The sequence below is a fragment of the Etheostoma cragini genome, chromosome 10, assembly GCF_013103735.1.
Source record: "Etheostoma cragini isolate CJK2018 chromosome 10, CSU_Ecrag_1.0, whole genome shotgun sequence".
Taxonomy (NCBI): domain Eukaryota; kingdom Metazoa; phylum Chordata; class Actinopteri; order Perciformes; family Percidae; genus Etheostoma; species Etheostoma cragini.
Genome location: NC_048416.1, coordinates 21,775,458 through 21,792,117, shown reverse-complemented (window position 1 = coordinate 21,792,117; position 16,660 = coordinate 21,775,458). Strand labels below are relative to the sequence as shown.

At 39.3% G+C, this 16,660-nt stretch overlaps 1 protein-coding gene across 1 annotated transcript; it reads right to left on the bottom strand.

The window, feature by feature from the left end:
- Positions 1-2,706: 2,706 nt before the first annotated feature.
- grxcr1a (glutaredoxin and cysteine rich domain containing 1 a) lies at positions 2,707-7,057 on the bottom strand. Its single transcript, XM_034884232.1, has 4 exons — positions 6,507-7,057; positions 4,496-4,735; positions 4,037-4,102; positions 2,707-3,053 (listed from the first exon to the last, which is right to left on the bottom strand). Exons 1-4 carry the CDS (start codon positions 6,903-6,905, stop codon positions 2,874-2,876), a joined length of 885 nt encoding a protein of 294 aa, XP_034740123.1. The 5' UTR covers positions 6,906-7,057; the 3' UTR covers positions 2,707-2,873.
- Positions 7,058-16,660: the final 9,603 nt, after the last annotated feature.

Below are 16,660 nucleotides of genomic sequence, written 5' to 3'. Positions count from 1 at the left end.
GGGGGGGTGCTAGCCTGTACGCTGACGTCAATAAAAACAGTCATTTCCAACCAGTCTGCGCATTGACCGACCGTTCAAAACATTACGCACAGCATCGCGGCTGGAGCCACGCTAGGCTGGTCGACTGAAATAATTTGTCACCGAGCCCGGAGAGCGGAGACAATGCGGACAAACTCCATTGCAGGTTTTTACACCATTGAATGTTGTCTTAACATTTTGGGTGTTGCGCGCATATCAGTGTCATGTCTCGTCATACCATTCCCAAGTCAGTTGTGCCAGTGCCGCTGCCCATCTTGTTTCCTTTCATGTCTCCCCTCCGCAGAGAAAGAAAGGGTCGCTTAGTGCACGTTGATTCAAAAAGAAGAAGCTGATCGTCAGGATGATTTGACTCATTATTATAAAGGAAACATGCGTCGAGACGCGCCTGTAACGTTCGGAGATCACCAAACACATCTCAAATCCTTCTGCAAATCACACCGTCACTTTCAGTATCATTAATATGTTCATTTTGTGAGCGGATTTAAAGAAAAAGGTAGCTGTTTTGTTATGTAATAATATTCAATGCATCCGGATTTTTTGTCTCTCTCCAGTATTTGTCTCCAGCAGCCCACAGATGGGGGCGCAGTAAACCCGCACATTTGGGGTCTCAGATTTTTCTTGCAACGTCCTCCCCTCCATCACCACACGCCTGCGGTTACAAAATCCCAAACCCCATTACTCTTCGCTGCGGAAATGAATTAAAGAATCGAGATTTTGTCCAGCAATGTAATCATCTCCCATTACCCAAGCAGAAAAACCTCATCAACCATTTTTTTTTTGTTGCTTTTGTGTGCGTCTTCTTCTTTTCAATAATCGATTTGGTTGCTGTTTCAATCCCAGGTGCAGGAGCAAGGAGAACAACCCAGGTGGTGATGGTAGCAAAGGTCTTCATGGCGGATGGTCATCACCATCACCACATCACACTGCTCTACGCTTTTAGCCTCTTTACAGTGCTGCCTTGTCTAATCATGTTCAAGCAGCATTGTACAGGGCTATGACAGCATAGAGAGCTGAGCTGCACGGGCGCTGCGTTTCTGTGACCCTTTGGATGGCGGCCAACAAATGACATCATCCGTTAAAAAACACTAAATGGCGCTAATTGCATGCGAGGATTGTTGGCAGTAGACTGACTTTGTCTTTTAATGTGCATGCCCATGTCGTCAAAAATGGGCATGCATTTATTTTTTAGGGTTAAAAAAAACTGTAGCACATTAAGTTCTAAGGGGGTTGAATTATTCAATGCAAACCAAAATCCCTTTGCTGCCAATACATAATTGAAACAGTTAGTCACATTGCATTGTGCTGCTTCTGTGTTTCCATTGCATAGGAGTCCCACAGGGCTAATCATCCCCTTTGTCTGGTCTGAAGGTATTACCCCGAATCGTAGAATACTATTTTAACCATTATAATATTCCGTCTGCTGCACGATAACACAGATTTAAACGTGAGAGTTACAATGCCCTGCATACAGATATAGAGATAGAGATGCATACAGGGCATTGTTTGGGGAATATGTTTGTACTGTACTGTTTGCAAGTCCGTAGAGTGTAACCAACAATAAATTTCATTATTAATTACTAGAAGAAAAAAATCACAATTACATATTCCTAAAGTCAAACAGGGCTTCCTAAAATATTTTCATTTAGTCCAACCAACAGTTGGAGATATTCCGTTTACTATCACCAAGAAGAGACAAAGAAAATCAGCAAATTCTCACAACTGACAAGCTTACACGGGGGCATTTGGTCTTAAAAAATGACAAAAACTATTAATTGATTATCAAAATAGTTATTGATTATTTTTCTTTCAATTGACTAATTGTTTCAGCTTTAATGTAGAACTCAGAAATGAATGTACTATTAAAAATGTTTAAATCAGTTTGATTCCATTGATTTACTTGGATTTAAATCTGTCTTCACACTAGCCTATTAACAGCCAGTTTATTAGACACACCTAGCTAAAACTAATCTTGCATTTATTAGAGGTGCACTATGAGTTCCTGCATGGTCTCTTCTGTTGAGAAAATTACAAACAAAACGGAGCAAGTTTGCCCCTCCGCCCATGTTTCCTTAACTGTCATGACTAACTGTCACTAACCCCCACTCCCTCCTCCAACTATCTTGTTGGTGATTGGCTGGAACCTGTTTTGTTGCGTTACGGTGCCTATCCCGTGCTCCTACTGTGTGTTTGACGTTTACAACCCCTGTGTTGTCTCCTAAGACCGGGCTTTTTCACAGTGCATTCAAAGAGCAGGCATCTAGCAGATCAAGGAGAGATGCCTACTTTGCCAAATTTGAGACAAAAATAAAAATTCTTCTGAAACCAAACAAGAACTCATAGTGCACCTTAAAGTTTTACATGAGGTTTGAATGATGTTTGGACGGAGGTCAGGTTCCATGCCCTCTACTGGCTGCAGATGGAGCCCTTTAACTTTCCCTCTCTGTCTTTGTGTCTAAACTCTGTCTGATATGGGATTAGTATTCAGAGCCTTATCACTAATTAAATAACACGCTTAAGTTTTCCACAGGTGAAACTAGTTCATGGCTCCTTGGTGGACGCATGTATGTATGTATTTCAATGAGTTTTGAATAGGCTAAAGGGAGAAGCCTGCTGTTATATGTCTTAATTGTTATGTTGGAATACATAGAGATGAACATAAACAGCGTATCCACAAATTCAAAGATTTTATTACAAATGTGTTTTCTCTTTACTATCAATGGCCATGGAAGAGTCCTGATGTGTTACATTTTGCTGCCTGTGGTACAGTCCAGTTGAATTTCCTACCTAAGGTCTTGAGACAGAAGTAAAGATGTTGGGTCAGGCACTTAACATCCTCAGTGGCTGCAGCTCCCACAGGGCTGCAGGCCGTTCTCATTGCAGGAAGTGCACTTGAGGGCTTTGAAGGAATCCGTGAAGCAGTTGCGAAACACGGACATCTTGCTGCCATGGCACATTGGGCACGGGATGAAGGCAAAGCCTCCACAGGTCTGGCACGTCTGGGGCTGCTGTACCCTCTAGAAAAGTGGATAGATGCATATTTATATTCCAGGTAAGGTATCCAACATTTAATATTGACAGCCAAATTCTCTACAGTCCTTCAACAAAACAGGACTGGGTTTCTTTGTTGTTCCCAAAGCCCACAGTTATAGAGATACAACATTTTAAATAAGCTAAATTTGGTAAAAATAACTGACTTAAATCTAAAAATAGTCTGAATAGTCTGACATTTTGGGAAATACTATTTTTTGCTTTTTTTGTGAGAGTTAGATTAGAAGATCAAGAAAGTGTATATTGTCTAACTATTGCTTTAATCACAACTTCCTATCCAAACTCCAGATTTTGTTGAACCATAACTGTAAACAGACAATAAATCCATGTTGCAGGCCAGTTCTGGGTTGATTAATGTATGCATGACCTTTCAGAGAGGCATGCTCTTTCTACTAATAGCCTGCAGTGACTGGAATGCATGACTTAAATGTCATTGTCGACACAGCTTTGTATTCGCTTATGAAGACTCTTGTTGGCTCCAAATTACAAGCAGTGCTTTTGTGTCAGACATGTCTGCATCTCTGAAACAGAAATAGTTTACACCATCTCAGTTTTTAGCCAACCGCCAAGCGATGTGCTCTGCGTCGGTGTGTTAGAACAAATGGGTTGGAGGCCAAATCAATAACACATCCTCAATTATTGATTGTCATTTATTGACGTGCATGCCTCTTTCACATTCCAGTTTGCTCATGTTTTATTGATGAAACAACTGGTGAGGGGAAATGAGTTCATCTCAGTGACTTTGGGCAAAGAAAAAGCGTTAATTTATTATGACTTTATAATTACCTCTTGCTTTGATATGATATGTGCTACACATGAAACACATGGTTAATCAAACATCATGTGTCATAACAACTGGTTGACTCAACCTTAGTCACAGGAAATTCATCTATTTGACCACCATCAATTATTCAGAATGAGATTTCCAATGCAAACTCTGAAAACCAACCTCTATTTTTGTCAGAAGATCTTGAAGCTCCCCTGATTCATTCATGCCTAGTATTTTCTCAGCACCCTGCAAAACATAATTCAATATTTAATGACCTCAGTGTGTGCACGTACAAGATTTTGGCATCAGACGTTATGATGATGTTGTGTTATCTGTACAGTCCTGTGTTCTTCCTCCATGTTCTAAGATGTCTTATGTTAATATAAGAAAATAACGTTTGATACTTATGTACAATAAATATCAACTACTTTAACTAAAGTAATATTTTAAAAGGTGAGTTTAACGTCTACCGAAGTCCTTTTCTTTTAAGATACTTGTACTTTTACTCAAGTATGGCTTTCAAGTACTTTATACAAGACTGGTGTTGTGAAGCAACATATTGTAGCACTATGCCCAAGACAAATTGCCCCTTAGGGACAACAAAGTGTATCCTGTTCTAACATAAGATTAAGAGCTGACCCCAAGGAAGTGTCCGTCAATGAACACGACTGGTAAGGAAGGAGATTCTCCAACACGTTTGCACCGCTCCTCCAACTCCTTCCCAAACTCGATGTCCAGGGCGATGTTCCTCTCCACAAACTTCACCCTGTGATTCTGGAAGATCTTCCGGACCAGCTCGCAGCGCTCAAAGGTTGTCCTCACCACACGGAAACTCGTAGTGTAGATCACTATCCGCCCAAATTCAAGAGATAACTCCATCTAAGAGGGAGAAAAAGAAATCTAAATTGTGGTTACATGATAACATTTTTTGAGCACCATGGTGGCCCAATGGTTAGCACTGTGGCCTCACAGCATGAAGGTTTTGGGTTTGAATCCATGTTGTTCTGGGCCTTTCTTTGGAGTCTGTCTGTTCTCCCCATGTTTGATTGGGTGCTCCGGTTTCCCCCACCATCAAAAAACATGTACTAGGTTCTGCAGTCAGTGCCCTTGATCAAAGCTGGAGTTGGTCCCCTGGCGCTGTAAATGGCTGCCCACTGCTCCCCTGAGGGATGGGTTAAAAATGCAGAGAATGAATTTTGCTACATTTTATGTGTATGTGACAATGCCAATTTACACTGTCTTGTTATTTCACACAGATCTGAATTACACACACATGCACTAAATAGAGAGATACTAGAGTAATAGGGCTGCCCATGGAAATTTGCCCAGTGCCCAGGAGATGAATTGGCACTTCTCCTGCTACCAGTCCACCACCATACTTTGGTCTGTATATGGACTTCAACCAGCAACCCTCTGGTTCCCAACCCAACTCCCTACAGACTACCCTACTGTTAACCCATGATCCAGTCCTGTTACAAATCAAGCAGCTGCTGTCTCAGTCATACTGGAATACTGGAAATGCTTTGCATTGTTAGAATTGTGAGGCTTTCAAATGATGTACAGTTTTTCAAGGGGAAGTACGGATCCTTAATATGGTAAATAATCCTCTCCCAGGCCTTGTGTTTGAGTCTTAGGCAGTGTCCTCATTTAGGATCCTATGGCCTGAGGGCCTGGTGTATCCGGTACCTTCAACCTGACCTCAACATGGAGATGAGGCTGTTACCTGGCTGGTTTGGATCTTTATGATTTCCCTTTTTTTCCCCCTGTTTAAATAGCCTTAAGGCAGGGTAGGGCGCCCTGTATTGCATGTTCAGCTTGCATGTTCAGGGCCTTGCGGTCAGTTAGGTATAATTTCAAAAAATTTCCAAAAGTATACAATAGCGTTTTTAATTTCTTTTAAAGTGCTTATTGTCCCTTCTAGGCCGCCTTTGGTTATCATTCATTTCAACAAAGTTTGGAAACTGTATAGAGACCACTAATTGCAAGTGATAGTATAGATGGAGTTGCAAAGTCTGCACATCATTAATATGTATATTATCCAAATAAATAAAGCTACATGTTCATGTTCAAACAAGAGGGAGTCGACAACATTCAAAAATGTTGTGAGAAGTTATGGCATGCTGTGAAATGTTGGTGTTGATGATGTAACATGGACGTGATTGGAACGTTTATAAAACATGCAAAAACACCAGAACCTTCCTTTGGGAGAAGATCAGACTGTGATAAGCATTTAAACTTTACCCTAAAATAAAGATAGTCGTGATGAGCAGCGTTATGGAGTCTACAGTGACACTGTTTGTTCCCCTTATACCACTTTGCTGAGAAGTGGCCTCTTTGATATAACCCTCTACATCACCTTTGCACACGAGCCAAAGAGTTACCTCAGACGAATGAACACTTCTTACTGCTTCTTACAGAATTCATTAACCTGATTAGTTTCTTTCGAAACACTCAACGAAATGCATCATTAATCTTTAATTGCGCTGTGACCTTGTCCTCTATTGTGAGTTTTTATCCCAGTCACACACCTTCGTGCTCCTACCTGTAACTAGACTTGAGGACGTAGGCGACAATGATGGGAACTGGTGTTGGTAATGCATATATTGTATTAAACAATAAAAATGAAACCCCCCCTGAGAGATTCACTTACACTGTTGGAATTGGGAAGGTTTTCGAACAGCGTCTGACCTGCGCTGACTTTGTGCTTGACCCCTCTCACAGTGCCATTTTTACTGAGGATGTTGACCCTCTTGGTGGTGAACATCCAGTCCTTGGTGGCCCCTGCATACATGAGCAGATTATCAGGCTCACACTCGCTGTCGTCCAGTTCTGAGCCCAGGTATCCATACAGGTGTCCATCTCCACTTGTAGAGGGGGTGCTGGCCCGTTCCGCATCCGAACTGCTAGTGCAGTCTGAATCCAGGGAGTCTGAAGGCCCCTCATCCTTGAAAATCTCCTTCAGCACCCGGCCGCTGTTCCCCGAAGCCACACGGAACCTCACCCGCTTCTGTGGCTTCTCCTGTCCAGCCACCAGCGTTGTCCCCTCCATTGCAAAGCCCCTGACACATTACATGGTCCACAACATTGCAGAGTAGCTCCTCGCTTCTCATTCGGACGTAGACACTCAGGTCAGACAAATGAGTTTGTCCTTCGTGGATTACTACCACGTTTAATCCTCGCCATTTGAACAGGTCTAAAAATGACTGAGAGCCTGTAAGCTGTCTTACACTTGGACTCACACTGCCAGTAAATAATACATGCATCTCTGCCATGGTAACCTAACCAAGCTAATCTCAAGTAAAATGATCGTTGTCTTTGAATTATTCATCACAGTTTACACTGTTTTCACCTAAGCTTTAACAGAAGACTTTTAATGGCCTAACTTCATGTATGTAAATCAAACAAACATTTCTCCCTCTTGGGATAAAATGACAACTGACAGTGAGGCAAAAACAGCTTCTGCATCACTTACATTTTATGATAACACAGCTAGGTATATCGCCTCTTTTACAAACACAAATGATTGTAGTGTGGGACTGCTGAAGACAATAGGCTACACCTACTCAACACACCGTCCGCCCTTTTCGTTTAGACTAAAAACAACTATTTGATGGATTGCCGTGAAATGTTACACAGACACTAATGGTTCTAAGACTATGAACCCTAATCACTTTGTTCATCCCCTGACTTTTATCTAGTGACCAAACACCCACAGCCTCAGCAGTGCTGTGTGTCTATGTTTTCTTAAATGTTTGACAGGTTCATACATTTTAACTAAATTTGTTACAGTGGATATGACAAACTTACATTTGAAACTTGAACTAAATGGGAAAAATATAGATTTATTGTCTTTACACATAGATGTATGATATGATGCATTTTAGCATCTATCCAAATGGGACAGAGCAGCAAAAGTGTGTAGGCTATAGATATGCCTTGTGATAAACAACTTTACAGAATAAACAATAAACCAGTGAGGTAGGGATAGTAAGAGGATATGAAACCTAACTGTGTTTACAAATTAGTTACAAATGTATGCAAGTAGGCCAACTTAAATTAAGATTCTGCAGGATCTTCATTGGTTCTGAAAACTTTGTTCTCCAATTTTAGTAACATACTAGAACTTTTTTACATTGTGACCTCTTTATTATTATTGACTATGTGGAGTAAAGTACTAAAGTAATAATGTAGTGTGACATCATCACCCAGACACATGAATACATGATGTATGCGGGTAGTTCTTGACTGCTTACTGTGTTACAGCTAAAGTGGGAGTGCAGGTGTTCACTGGGCGTCCTCCCAGAGCAGAAGGGGACCGGACCATACAATATGACACAGTGACACAATTCAGCAACTTGTCCGCAGAGACACCTGGGCCAGTTTTTTTGTGTGTCACAGGTGATGAAGCAGCTCCCTGGAGATGTGACACGTCAGCTCATTGCGTTGACAGCACCACTCTCTTTGAGTGCTACAGTTTGGCTTCTGAGGTAAGAGCTACACACACACACACACACACACACACACACACACACACACACACACACACACACACACACACACACACACACACACACAAACACACAGCATATCATCACCTGTTCATGTTCATATTTTGTTGATTCTTAGATAAACTCCATCTGGAAAAGTCTAATGTGTCAAACTAAGATGTAGTGACAGCCTGAGACTGTAGTAAAAACGGCTCTGGTTCCGAGTCTTCTTGAGCCAAAGTGACCCTAACTCTCCTTTAGACTCTCTTTTATTATAAGACTATCACAACAGCTTTTACAATATGGCTTGTTGTACATTACTGCTGCTAATAGCAAATGCTAGATGCCATTAGGGTGTCTAGACTTTGAAATGACTGCCTGAGGAGCTGAGGGTGGCTTGATCACTTTTATTTTTTTAAATCTTGTCTTAATTATATTGAGCTGTTTTGTCTTCTTGTAAATGTTGTGATCTTTAACAGTCTCCTGTCTTCAAAAGCCCTGAAAACCTAATTTTCCCAATCATCCTCTTACTGTGAGTGATGGGGGTCCGTAATAGACACACATATTCCTGCCCAAGTTAGATCAGTTCGGGACATGAGGGACTTCTGTTCTGTTTTATCTGGGGAAATTGATGTAATGCATTTCTGCGGACCTTCTGGGGAATTTAGCAACATTTGACTAAAAACTACTGATTGACTTGTTTGGTTGTTTGCTTATGATACAAGTAACACCATGTGTTGTGTATTATGTGTATCATTGAGGTCATACAAACATGTTGAATGCATTTACTTCCTCAGAAAACATTTGAAAAGCACTATCTTTAAACCCTTTTGGACCTGGATGGTTGGATTCCGTGTGGACATAGTAGCAGCCACCATAGTTTTTTCTTGGTGCATCACTGCCACCTGTAGAGAAGTGGATTAGTATGAAACCACCGGCAGGCTTGTATGTTGCATGTAAATGCATCCTTGTGGGGACCCATTAAAAAAGGCAGAAGACAAAAGGTTAAACTATTAGCAGCATTGACTCTCCACCTTGCAGAATCTTTGCCGATATTGATGTGTGTTTTACTGCGTTTATTGTCAGATAAACCTACCCTGGAAATTCAGAGTCCTGGCGACAGCACAATTTGAATTTGCTCAGCAAGTTAGCTTTAATCTTTTGGATTTGGGTCTGGATTTCCAGGCTAAGATAAACCTGGAAAGCTACATAAAACGCTAATTAGTGGATCTTAAGTCTTCTAACAGTGTTACAGCATTTCCTTTTTCCTTTTTTAGTAAACAAACTCTTTATTTTTACATTAGTGTTAATGCATATAGGTAGGCTATTGCCAAGTGCAAGTGGGTCATGCTGGTTTAAAAGCTGCAAAGCACTTTTTGTCTCAGTGCAGAGTTTTAATATAACATGAATGGTAGTGTTTCTGCTTTGCCAGCCAATAAGAGGCAGCGGTGGCCTAATGGTTAGAGAAGAGAGCTTGTGACCGGGATGTTGTCGGTTCAATCATAAGGTTCTTAACCTCAAAGCCGCTCCAGGGGAGCTGCTCAGTGGCCAGCAGATCAGACTGGTTATACTGGGCAGCTTCCAGGTATGAATGTGGAACTGTGTGAATGTGATCAGGGTGTTCCTGCCAAAGAGAGGCTTCCCTGAATAAAGAGAAAATAAAATAAAAATAAAGAGTCCACTTGTTGGGGAAATAATATATTTTTTGCATGAAAATGCTCAAAGTTAAAGATACTCAATGCTGACACAAGGTTCAACAGCATATTATTTTACTGGTACTGCGTGGGATGGGGATCCTACATTTTGAATTTGGCAGTCAGTGTCTGGATAAAGCTGCTTATGTTACTCTGCTTTATAATTGGAATAAATCAGTCATGGTTTTTACATGATTTTCATTTTAATTGGTGTTTTTTCATATCACGGAGAAGCAGTTTCTCAATCATCCCTCCCCATAGAATATAACTTTCAGATTCAGTTCAAAAAACTCTTCAGCTGTTTTATTCCAGAATAAGAGTTCAAGTTGGTACAACTACAGTGAGGCTGCAGTTGATGAATTAAGATAAAACATATGGGAAACAAGCTCACCATTTAGCTTCGTGTGTAAAAGGAAATGCTTATCTAGAGTTCAGTGAAACACACCGACGCCATGTTGAGTCAAGCAGCCATTTTATCTCATTTTAGACATTTAGTCCACAGACCACTGAGATGGTGATAGTCTTTTCAACCTGAAGAGCTTATCTCTCAGCCCTCCTCAACAGTTAGTGCTAATGTAGCCTTGCCAGTCACCTCAACTGCTATTAAAAAAGACATTTGAAAAATGAATACTTTAGCGTGCTTTATTTCACTGCTGTTCGCTGGTTCGGCTGTGACTGAGTGGAAGAAGTCAAACAGTGCAGGTTGATGAATGATTTTCATTTTGTGCAGATTGAATATACAGATGCATTCATGAAATACCAGCAGGATTTTATGTTAACTTCGTAAGTTGACTGATTTGCAGTACATTTTTGGTCTTGAGAGAAAATTGTATTTAATCCAACTTTTGCCTCTTATAGACTATGAAATGTGTATTTGTGCAGGTTTGACAAGATCTGCACACATCAATCCACTTATGAACATGGTTTAGGGGAAATGACTGCAGTGGCTCACCATTTTTGGCTAGTTGGACATCAAACCACCTCTCCCTGACTATAGACTAACATCCACAAGGGGGCAGGGTGCAATTCAATCACAGTTACAGTTAAATGTCACTGCTGCCCAATAGTTCCCTCAAGAGCTGAAGGCAAGGAATGAAGGATGCAGCTGCAAAACCGAAGGCTGCGTGTACCAGCTTGGTTTAATCAGTCTTTAGAGAAGGATCAATGATTAATGATAAAATCAATAACAATTTAGTGAACCCAAGGGCGAAGGAGCAGGATTATTGTATCCTGAAGAGATTGAGACAAAATTTCCAGGCTACAGATTTACAAACTGAACTTTAAAGGGTTTACAGGTGTGGTGAATACATTTATGTTTTATTATTGATATTTACAGAATATCAAAGCCATTCTTGATTCTAAAAGCACTAAAAATGAGAGATGTTGTCATCCTATCTTCATTTTTTACAGCTTTAGTTCTGTCACAGTGCTGTGGGGAGCATGAAAACCAAATGAATGTGTCCATAATAAACAATGAATGTCTGAATCAAGCTGCTTTTGTTAGGATTTTACTTCTAAAAAGAATTAATGCTGAATTGTTGAGCTCTAGAGTATCAAGCTTACATTTAGGAGAAGTTTCACAATAGCAGATATCAGTGAGGGACATAGTCGGTACTTCATCTTCTATAGTCAACTGGACATCCCTTTAAATGTATCAGGGACAGGATCTGGTAAAGCTTGTTGCAGTATTTAAGCAGCATTGCTTCTTGCCTTACTATTTCTTCTTTCAAAAGCAGCAAAGTGGCTCAGTGTATTTTGCTGCAGAGGCAAAGGGATCCCAGACAGGGCTTACAAACATCATCATTTCCAGGCTGGTCATACAGCCAGACATTTTTTTTGCTATGCTGAAGGACACTGCAAACTCATCACAGTTAGATAGTTACTGAGCCCTTTTCTGCATCTTTGTTGCCAATTTACTGCAATTTATTAAGTGGGACACATGAATGTCTGTACAAAATGGCATGGCAATCCATCCATTCATCCAACAGTAAGAGACAAAAGAGACATTTCAGTGGGGACCAAAGTGGTGACCGACTGACCAACACTAGAGCCGTCAAACAATGCATCTGGGACTGAAAAAAAAAGAAGCTAAAATTCACTAAATTGATCAGAATGTATCCTTTGAACTCCTCCTAAGTAAATTGAGGAATTACATTTTATTTATACATAAAAAGCTTGAGAATTGCAGGCCAAAAGCAAAAAAAGAGATAAAATAAATAAATAATTCGACTGATGTTTGCAGTAATGGGTATTTTCACTAAGCTAAAAAAGCATTTCTGGGGCTGATCAAATATAAGATATCTATATTTTAAAGATGACTTTTCTTGCCTTCATTAAATAGTGTGCTGTATCTTAAATGTGCAATTTTCCAACGGCCTATTTGAAATGTATATTTACACTGCAATCGATTTTAAAGAACAAAGGTGTTTGGAGGGACTGTCAATGAAATCTTTTTAGGTCACTCTGATAAAGCTAAAAAAAAAATTAAACTGAAAGAAAAAAACTGTTTGTAATTGACACAGATTTTGATAGTGGTAGAAATTGTTACGGCTGGTTGAATGAGTCATTGTTTGGACTGAATCTGCTGTAAAACACAAAATCCACACACACACGCAAACACGCACACAAACGCAAACACACCCACACACACACACACACACATAATCGAAAAGGCAGGCTTCTTGTCACTGTTGCTTAGCAACCATGGGAGCTACATGAGCCAAATCCCTGTGGTGGCAAGCTGATGTTGAATTAGGTGGAGTGGGGGTAAGAAAGGAAATCATTGGGAGAGATGTGTCTCTAGCAGGCACAGGAGGAGGCGTCGATGTTCAGGTGTTCATTTCTTATTTTAGGATGGAGTGAATCTTGAGTTCCTATGTAACACAATTGCTCTGTGTTTTTTGGGAGGGCTTTTTTTGGCTGTTGAGAAGAGGACTTACTGTAGCATTTAGGATAAAAAAAACAGGGAGGAAAACCATACATACCAAAATCTTAAGACACTGATTCTTTTTGCTCAAAGAAATGTGCACACAGATATGCCTTCCAGCATTTGCACTGTTTGCACACAAAGAAGCATGATCATATCTTCCCTTAATCCCAACAACAGTAAAGACATTTGAGTAGCCTAAATCACTCCTAAAGAAGAGTGTTAAACTGTGAAAACATGCAGTGGCAGCAATAACAAAGAAATATCTCTTTAAAAAAAGCATGCACATAAGCAGGACAATGCATTATGAAAATACTGCCAGAGCAATTCACACATTAGCCAACTTGTGTCTGTAACACTGCAGTTCTCCCAGGAAACTGCAGTGGTGCTGCTGCTGTACAAATGGCGTCTCTGGTGTGATTTGCATTTTAACTGCAGTGAGAATGAGAATTTGATTTAGTTTACAGCCAGGCTGTCTCAGCAGAGATGGCATTGTTGCTGCTTTCTTCTTTGTATATGCATGTTTATTACTAATTATGGGTCATATTTATGGTTACTAAGTAAGATCAGATTCATGACAGGATAGTGACACACTGCTGAGGGATATAAAGGAAACAGTGCACCTGGATTATATCCTCTGATGAGCTTGTCTTGAGACAATAATCACATAACAACAAGGATGACTGATACTAGTGTCTACTTACAACTGCTTGATTCCATTGTTATGGTCAGTAGCTGTCCAGGATGTTATCTTTGACAGGTTTGTTAGTTTAGTTTTTCCGAGACTTGAACCTGTTTTATGGATAAGATTGATAATTGGTGTCATTAGTCTAATAGTGAATAAAAAAGAGGTCCTTAATAGAAAGATGGCATTACTCCTTATTTCATCCTTGAATATCATCTGACTATAGAAGAAGAAAGTTGCCTGGTAATGAGAGAAATTGCTGTGTAATGTTACAGTTTTTGTCTCTGCAACAAATGATGTTGGAGTTTGTAGTAGAAATGTCCATGTAGATAAAACTAACAGCATCTTAACACAGTGCAGTAATCAGAGTTAAGTGGTTGGAATTGGGCTTTTTTGTAGCTCCGCCATGAACAAAAGTCAGGTGATACTTGGATGGTTGATTATTTTAATTTTGTTTTGCTGTGACTGCATTTTTAATTGATAGTTTTATTTTGTATATGTACTTTTGAAGGTACAGGTCCTTTTTGAGGCGTTTAAGATTAAAGTATGCAAGCTTTTATCATTTGTATATCATAAATTGTAACACTGTTTTCCTCTTTAAAAAAGGAATCTATGCAAACTAACTTTGAGCCAATCCTCCTGTCCATCTGGAGTCTTGTTCTTCCTCCTACTTCTCTCACTTCCACTTCAACTTTATTGATATTGTCCCAGAGGTGCAATTTGTGGTGCAGCAACTATACATGCAAGACAATTAGGGGAGCTGTCAAAAGTATTCTCATTCAATACTCAGGTAGAAGTATAGATACTGGGTATCAACTCAAGCTATATACTCAAGTAAAAGTGTTAAAGTCCTGGTTTCAAAATACTTAAAGTATTAAACTAAAAGTAATGTAAGGGGAAAAAATGCCATTAAGGACAAACGCTTAGGCTGCACCACAAGGGTCTATTAGTGCACTACCCCATCTCCTAAAATATTATTATTATTATTATATATTAAAATTTTAAGGTTGAAGAATTTGGGATACACCTGTTTCAAGCGCATTTATGCCCTTTGCAAATGAACACATTTTAGTACAATGCAAATACATTAAAGGACTATATATGTGTACTACTCAGCATTAACATGTGTTTCATGGCGCAGAAGATATGATGACTAGTATTGACTAGTGCTATAATGGTGCAAAAAATCTAACTTCAGAGACATGTCATCAATAGCTTTTATCGGAATGTAAATGTACATCCGAGTTTACAATCAGCACCATGGCTTCTTCTAAGCAGTTGTCTAGAAAACTGAAACTGAAAATAGTTGACGCTCACTAAGCAGGAGAAGTCTATAAGAAGATAGCAAAAAAATTTCAGATGACAATATCCTCTGTTCGGAATGAAATTAAGCAATGGCCGTCACAGGGAACAGTGGAAGTTAAAGCAAGATCTGGAAGACCAAGAAAAATATCAGACAGAACAGCTTGCAGGATTGTGAGAAAAGCAAGTCAAAACATACGTTTGACTGCATGTTCAATCTAGAAAGACCTTGCAGACACTGGAGTTGTGGTACACAATTCCACTATAAAGAGATACTTGTGCATATATGGTCTTCATTGAAGAGTCATCAGAAGAAAACCTCTTCTATGTCCTCAACCCAAAAATCAGCGTTTAAAGTAAGGCAAATTTTGGACGCTAACTTGATGCAATCTGTGAAATAGCTGAAGTTAAAGAGAGGATGGCTTCTACAAATGGAAAATGATCCTAAACACACCTCAAAATCCACGGGGGATAACATCAAGAGGCGTAGACTTAAGGTTTTGCCATGGCCTTTACAATCTCCTGATCTCAACTTAATTGAAAATCTATGGATAGACCTTAAATCAGCAGTGCGTGACCGACAGCCCGGAAATCTCAAAGAATTGGAAGACTTCTGAAAGGAAGAATGGGCGAAGATGCTTCAAACAAGTATGAAAAGACTCTTGGCTGGCTACAAAAAGCGTTTACAAGCTGTGATACTTGCCAAAGGGGGCAGTTCTAGGTTTTAACTCCGCAGGGTGCCCAAACTTTTGCAGATGTCATTTTTTTGTCTTCTGTTATCTTGAAAGTGTAAATGATGGAAATAAAATCTAACTTTTGTGACTTATTACACGAATGTCTAAACTTTCATTTGATGCCTTTTGGAGATTTTTAAATCTTTTCTTGGCTTCTTTATGCACATTAATACAAGTTTTTACCTGGGATGCCCAAACTTTCGAACCCCACTGTACATCTCACATACATAAAAATCACTCACAGAAATTTAATTATATACATATGTGTATATATATATATATATATATATATATATATATATATATATACATATATATATATACAGGCGTGATCACATTTTTTCACAAAAATTACCCTGAAAATGTATTTAGATTCTGAAAAATTTCAAACCATTATTTGAATTTTTATTCATTTGACTAAATTTGTTAGTGTTTTTTTTTTTTTATCAAGTCTTTGATGATGATAGTGGTTAAATGGTAAGACGCCTTCCTTAATTTAGAACTTAAAGGCAAAACAAATGTAAAGTATAACAACCAAATAGGGATCGCTCTACCACATGTGGGTGCACAAAGTGGTAAATATAGCTTTGACCTCCCTGCTCATGCACAGATTGGCTTACAAATCATTCTGCTTTTCAATATAAGGGATTTCATGATCAGCAATAAAAATACTGTATATATTTATAATACTTGTTTACAGGTATTTAAACCTACCTAACACTTGCTACTGATATTGCTTGGATGACCCCTTCTCCATCTGCAGATGGGAACATACCTATGTGTCGGTCATGGCCACCTTCAAATTCTGTATTTCATGATGAAATATATTAAACAAATGCAAATGATGCATTGCTTCTCCCTATGCCTTTTCCATTTTCTATTTTGAAACAGCTAGTAAAATAAAGTTTTTTTAAATAATTTTGAAGAAGAGTGCCTTCTAAACCTACAATTGCCTATGGTGTTTGGCAATTGAATT

What these genes read in the sequence shown, in the direction of transcription:
- grxcr1a (XM_034884232.1), bottom strand. Translation starts at nt 6,905, where the DNA reads ATGGAGGGGACAACGCTGGTGGCTGGACAGGAGAAGCCACAGAAGCGG. An exon ending in TTGACGGACACTTCCTTGGG is followed by an intron (nt 4,103 to 4,495) that starts GTCAGCTCTTAA and finishes TATGTTTTGCAG; the next exon opens with GGTGCTGAGAAAATACTAGG. An exon ending in ATCTTCTGACAAAAATAGAG is followed by an intron (nt 3,054 to 4,036) that starts GTTGGTTTTCAG and finishes CCACTTTTCTAG; the next exon opens with AGGGTACAGCAGCCCCAGAC.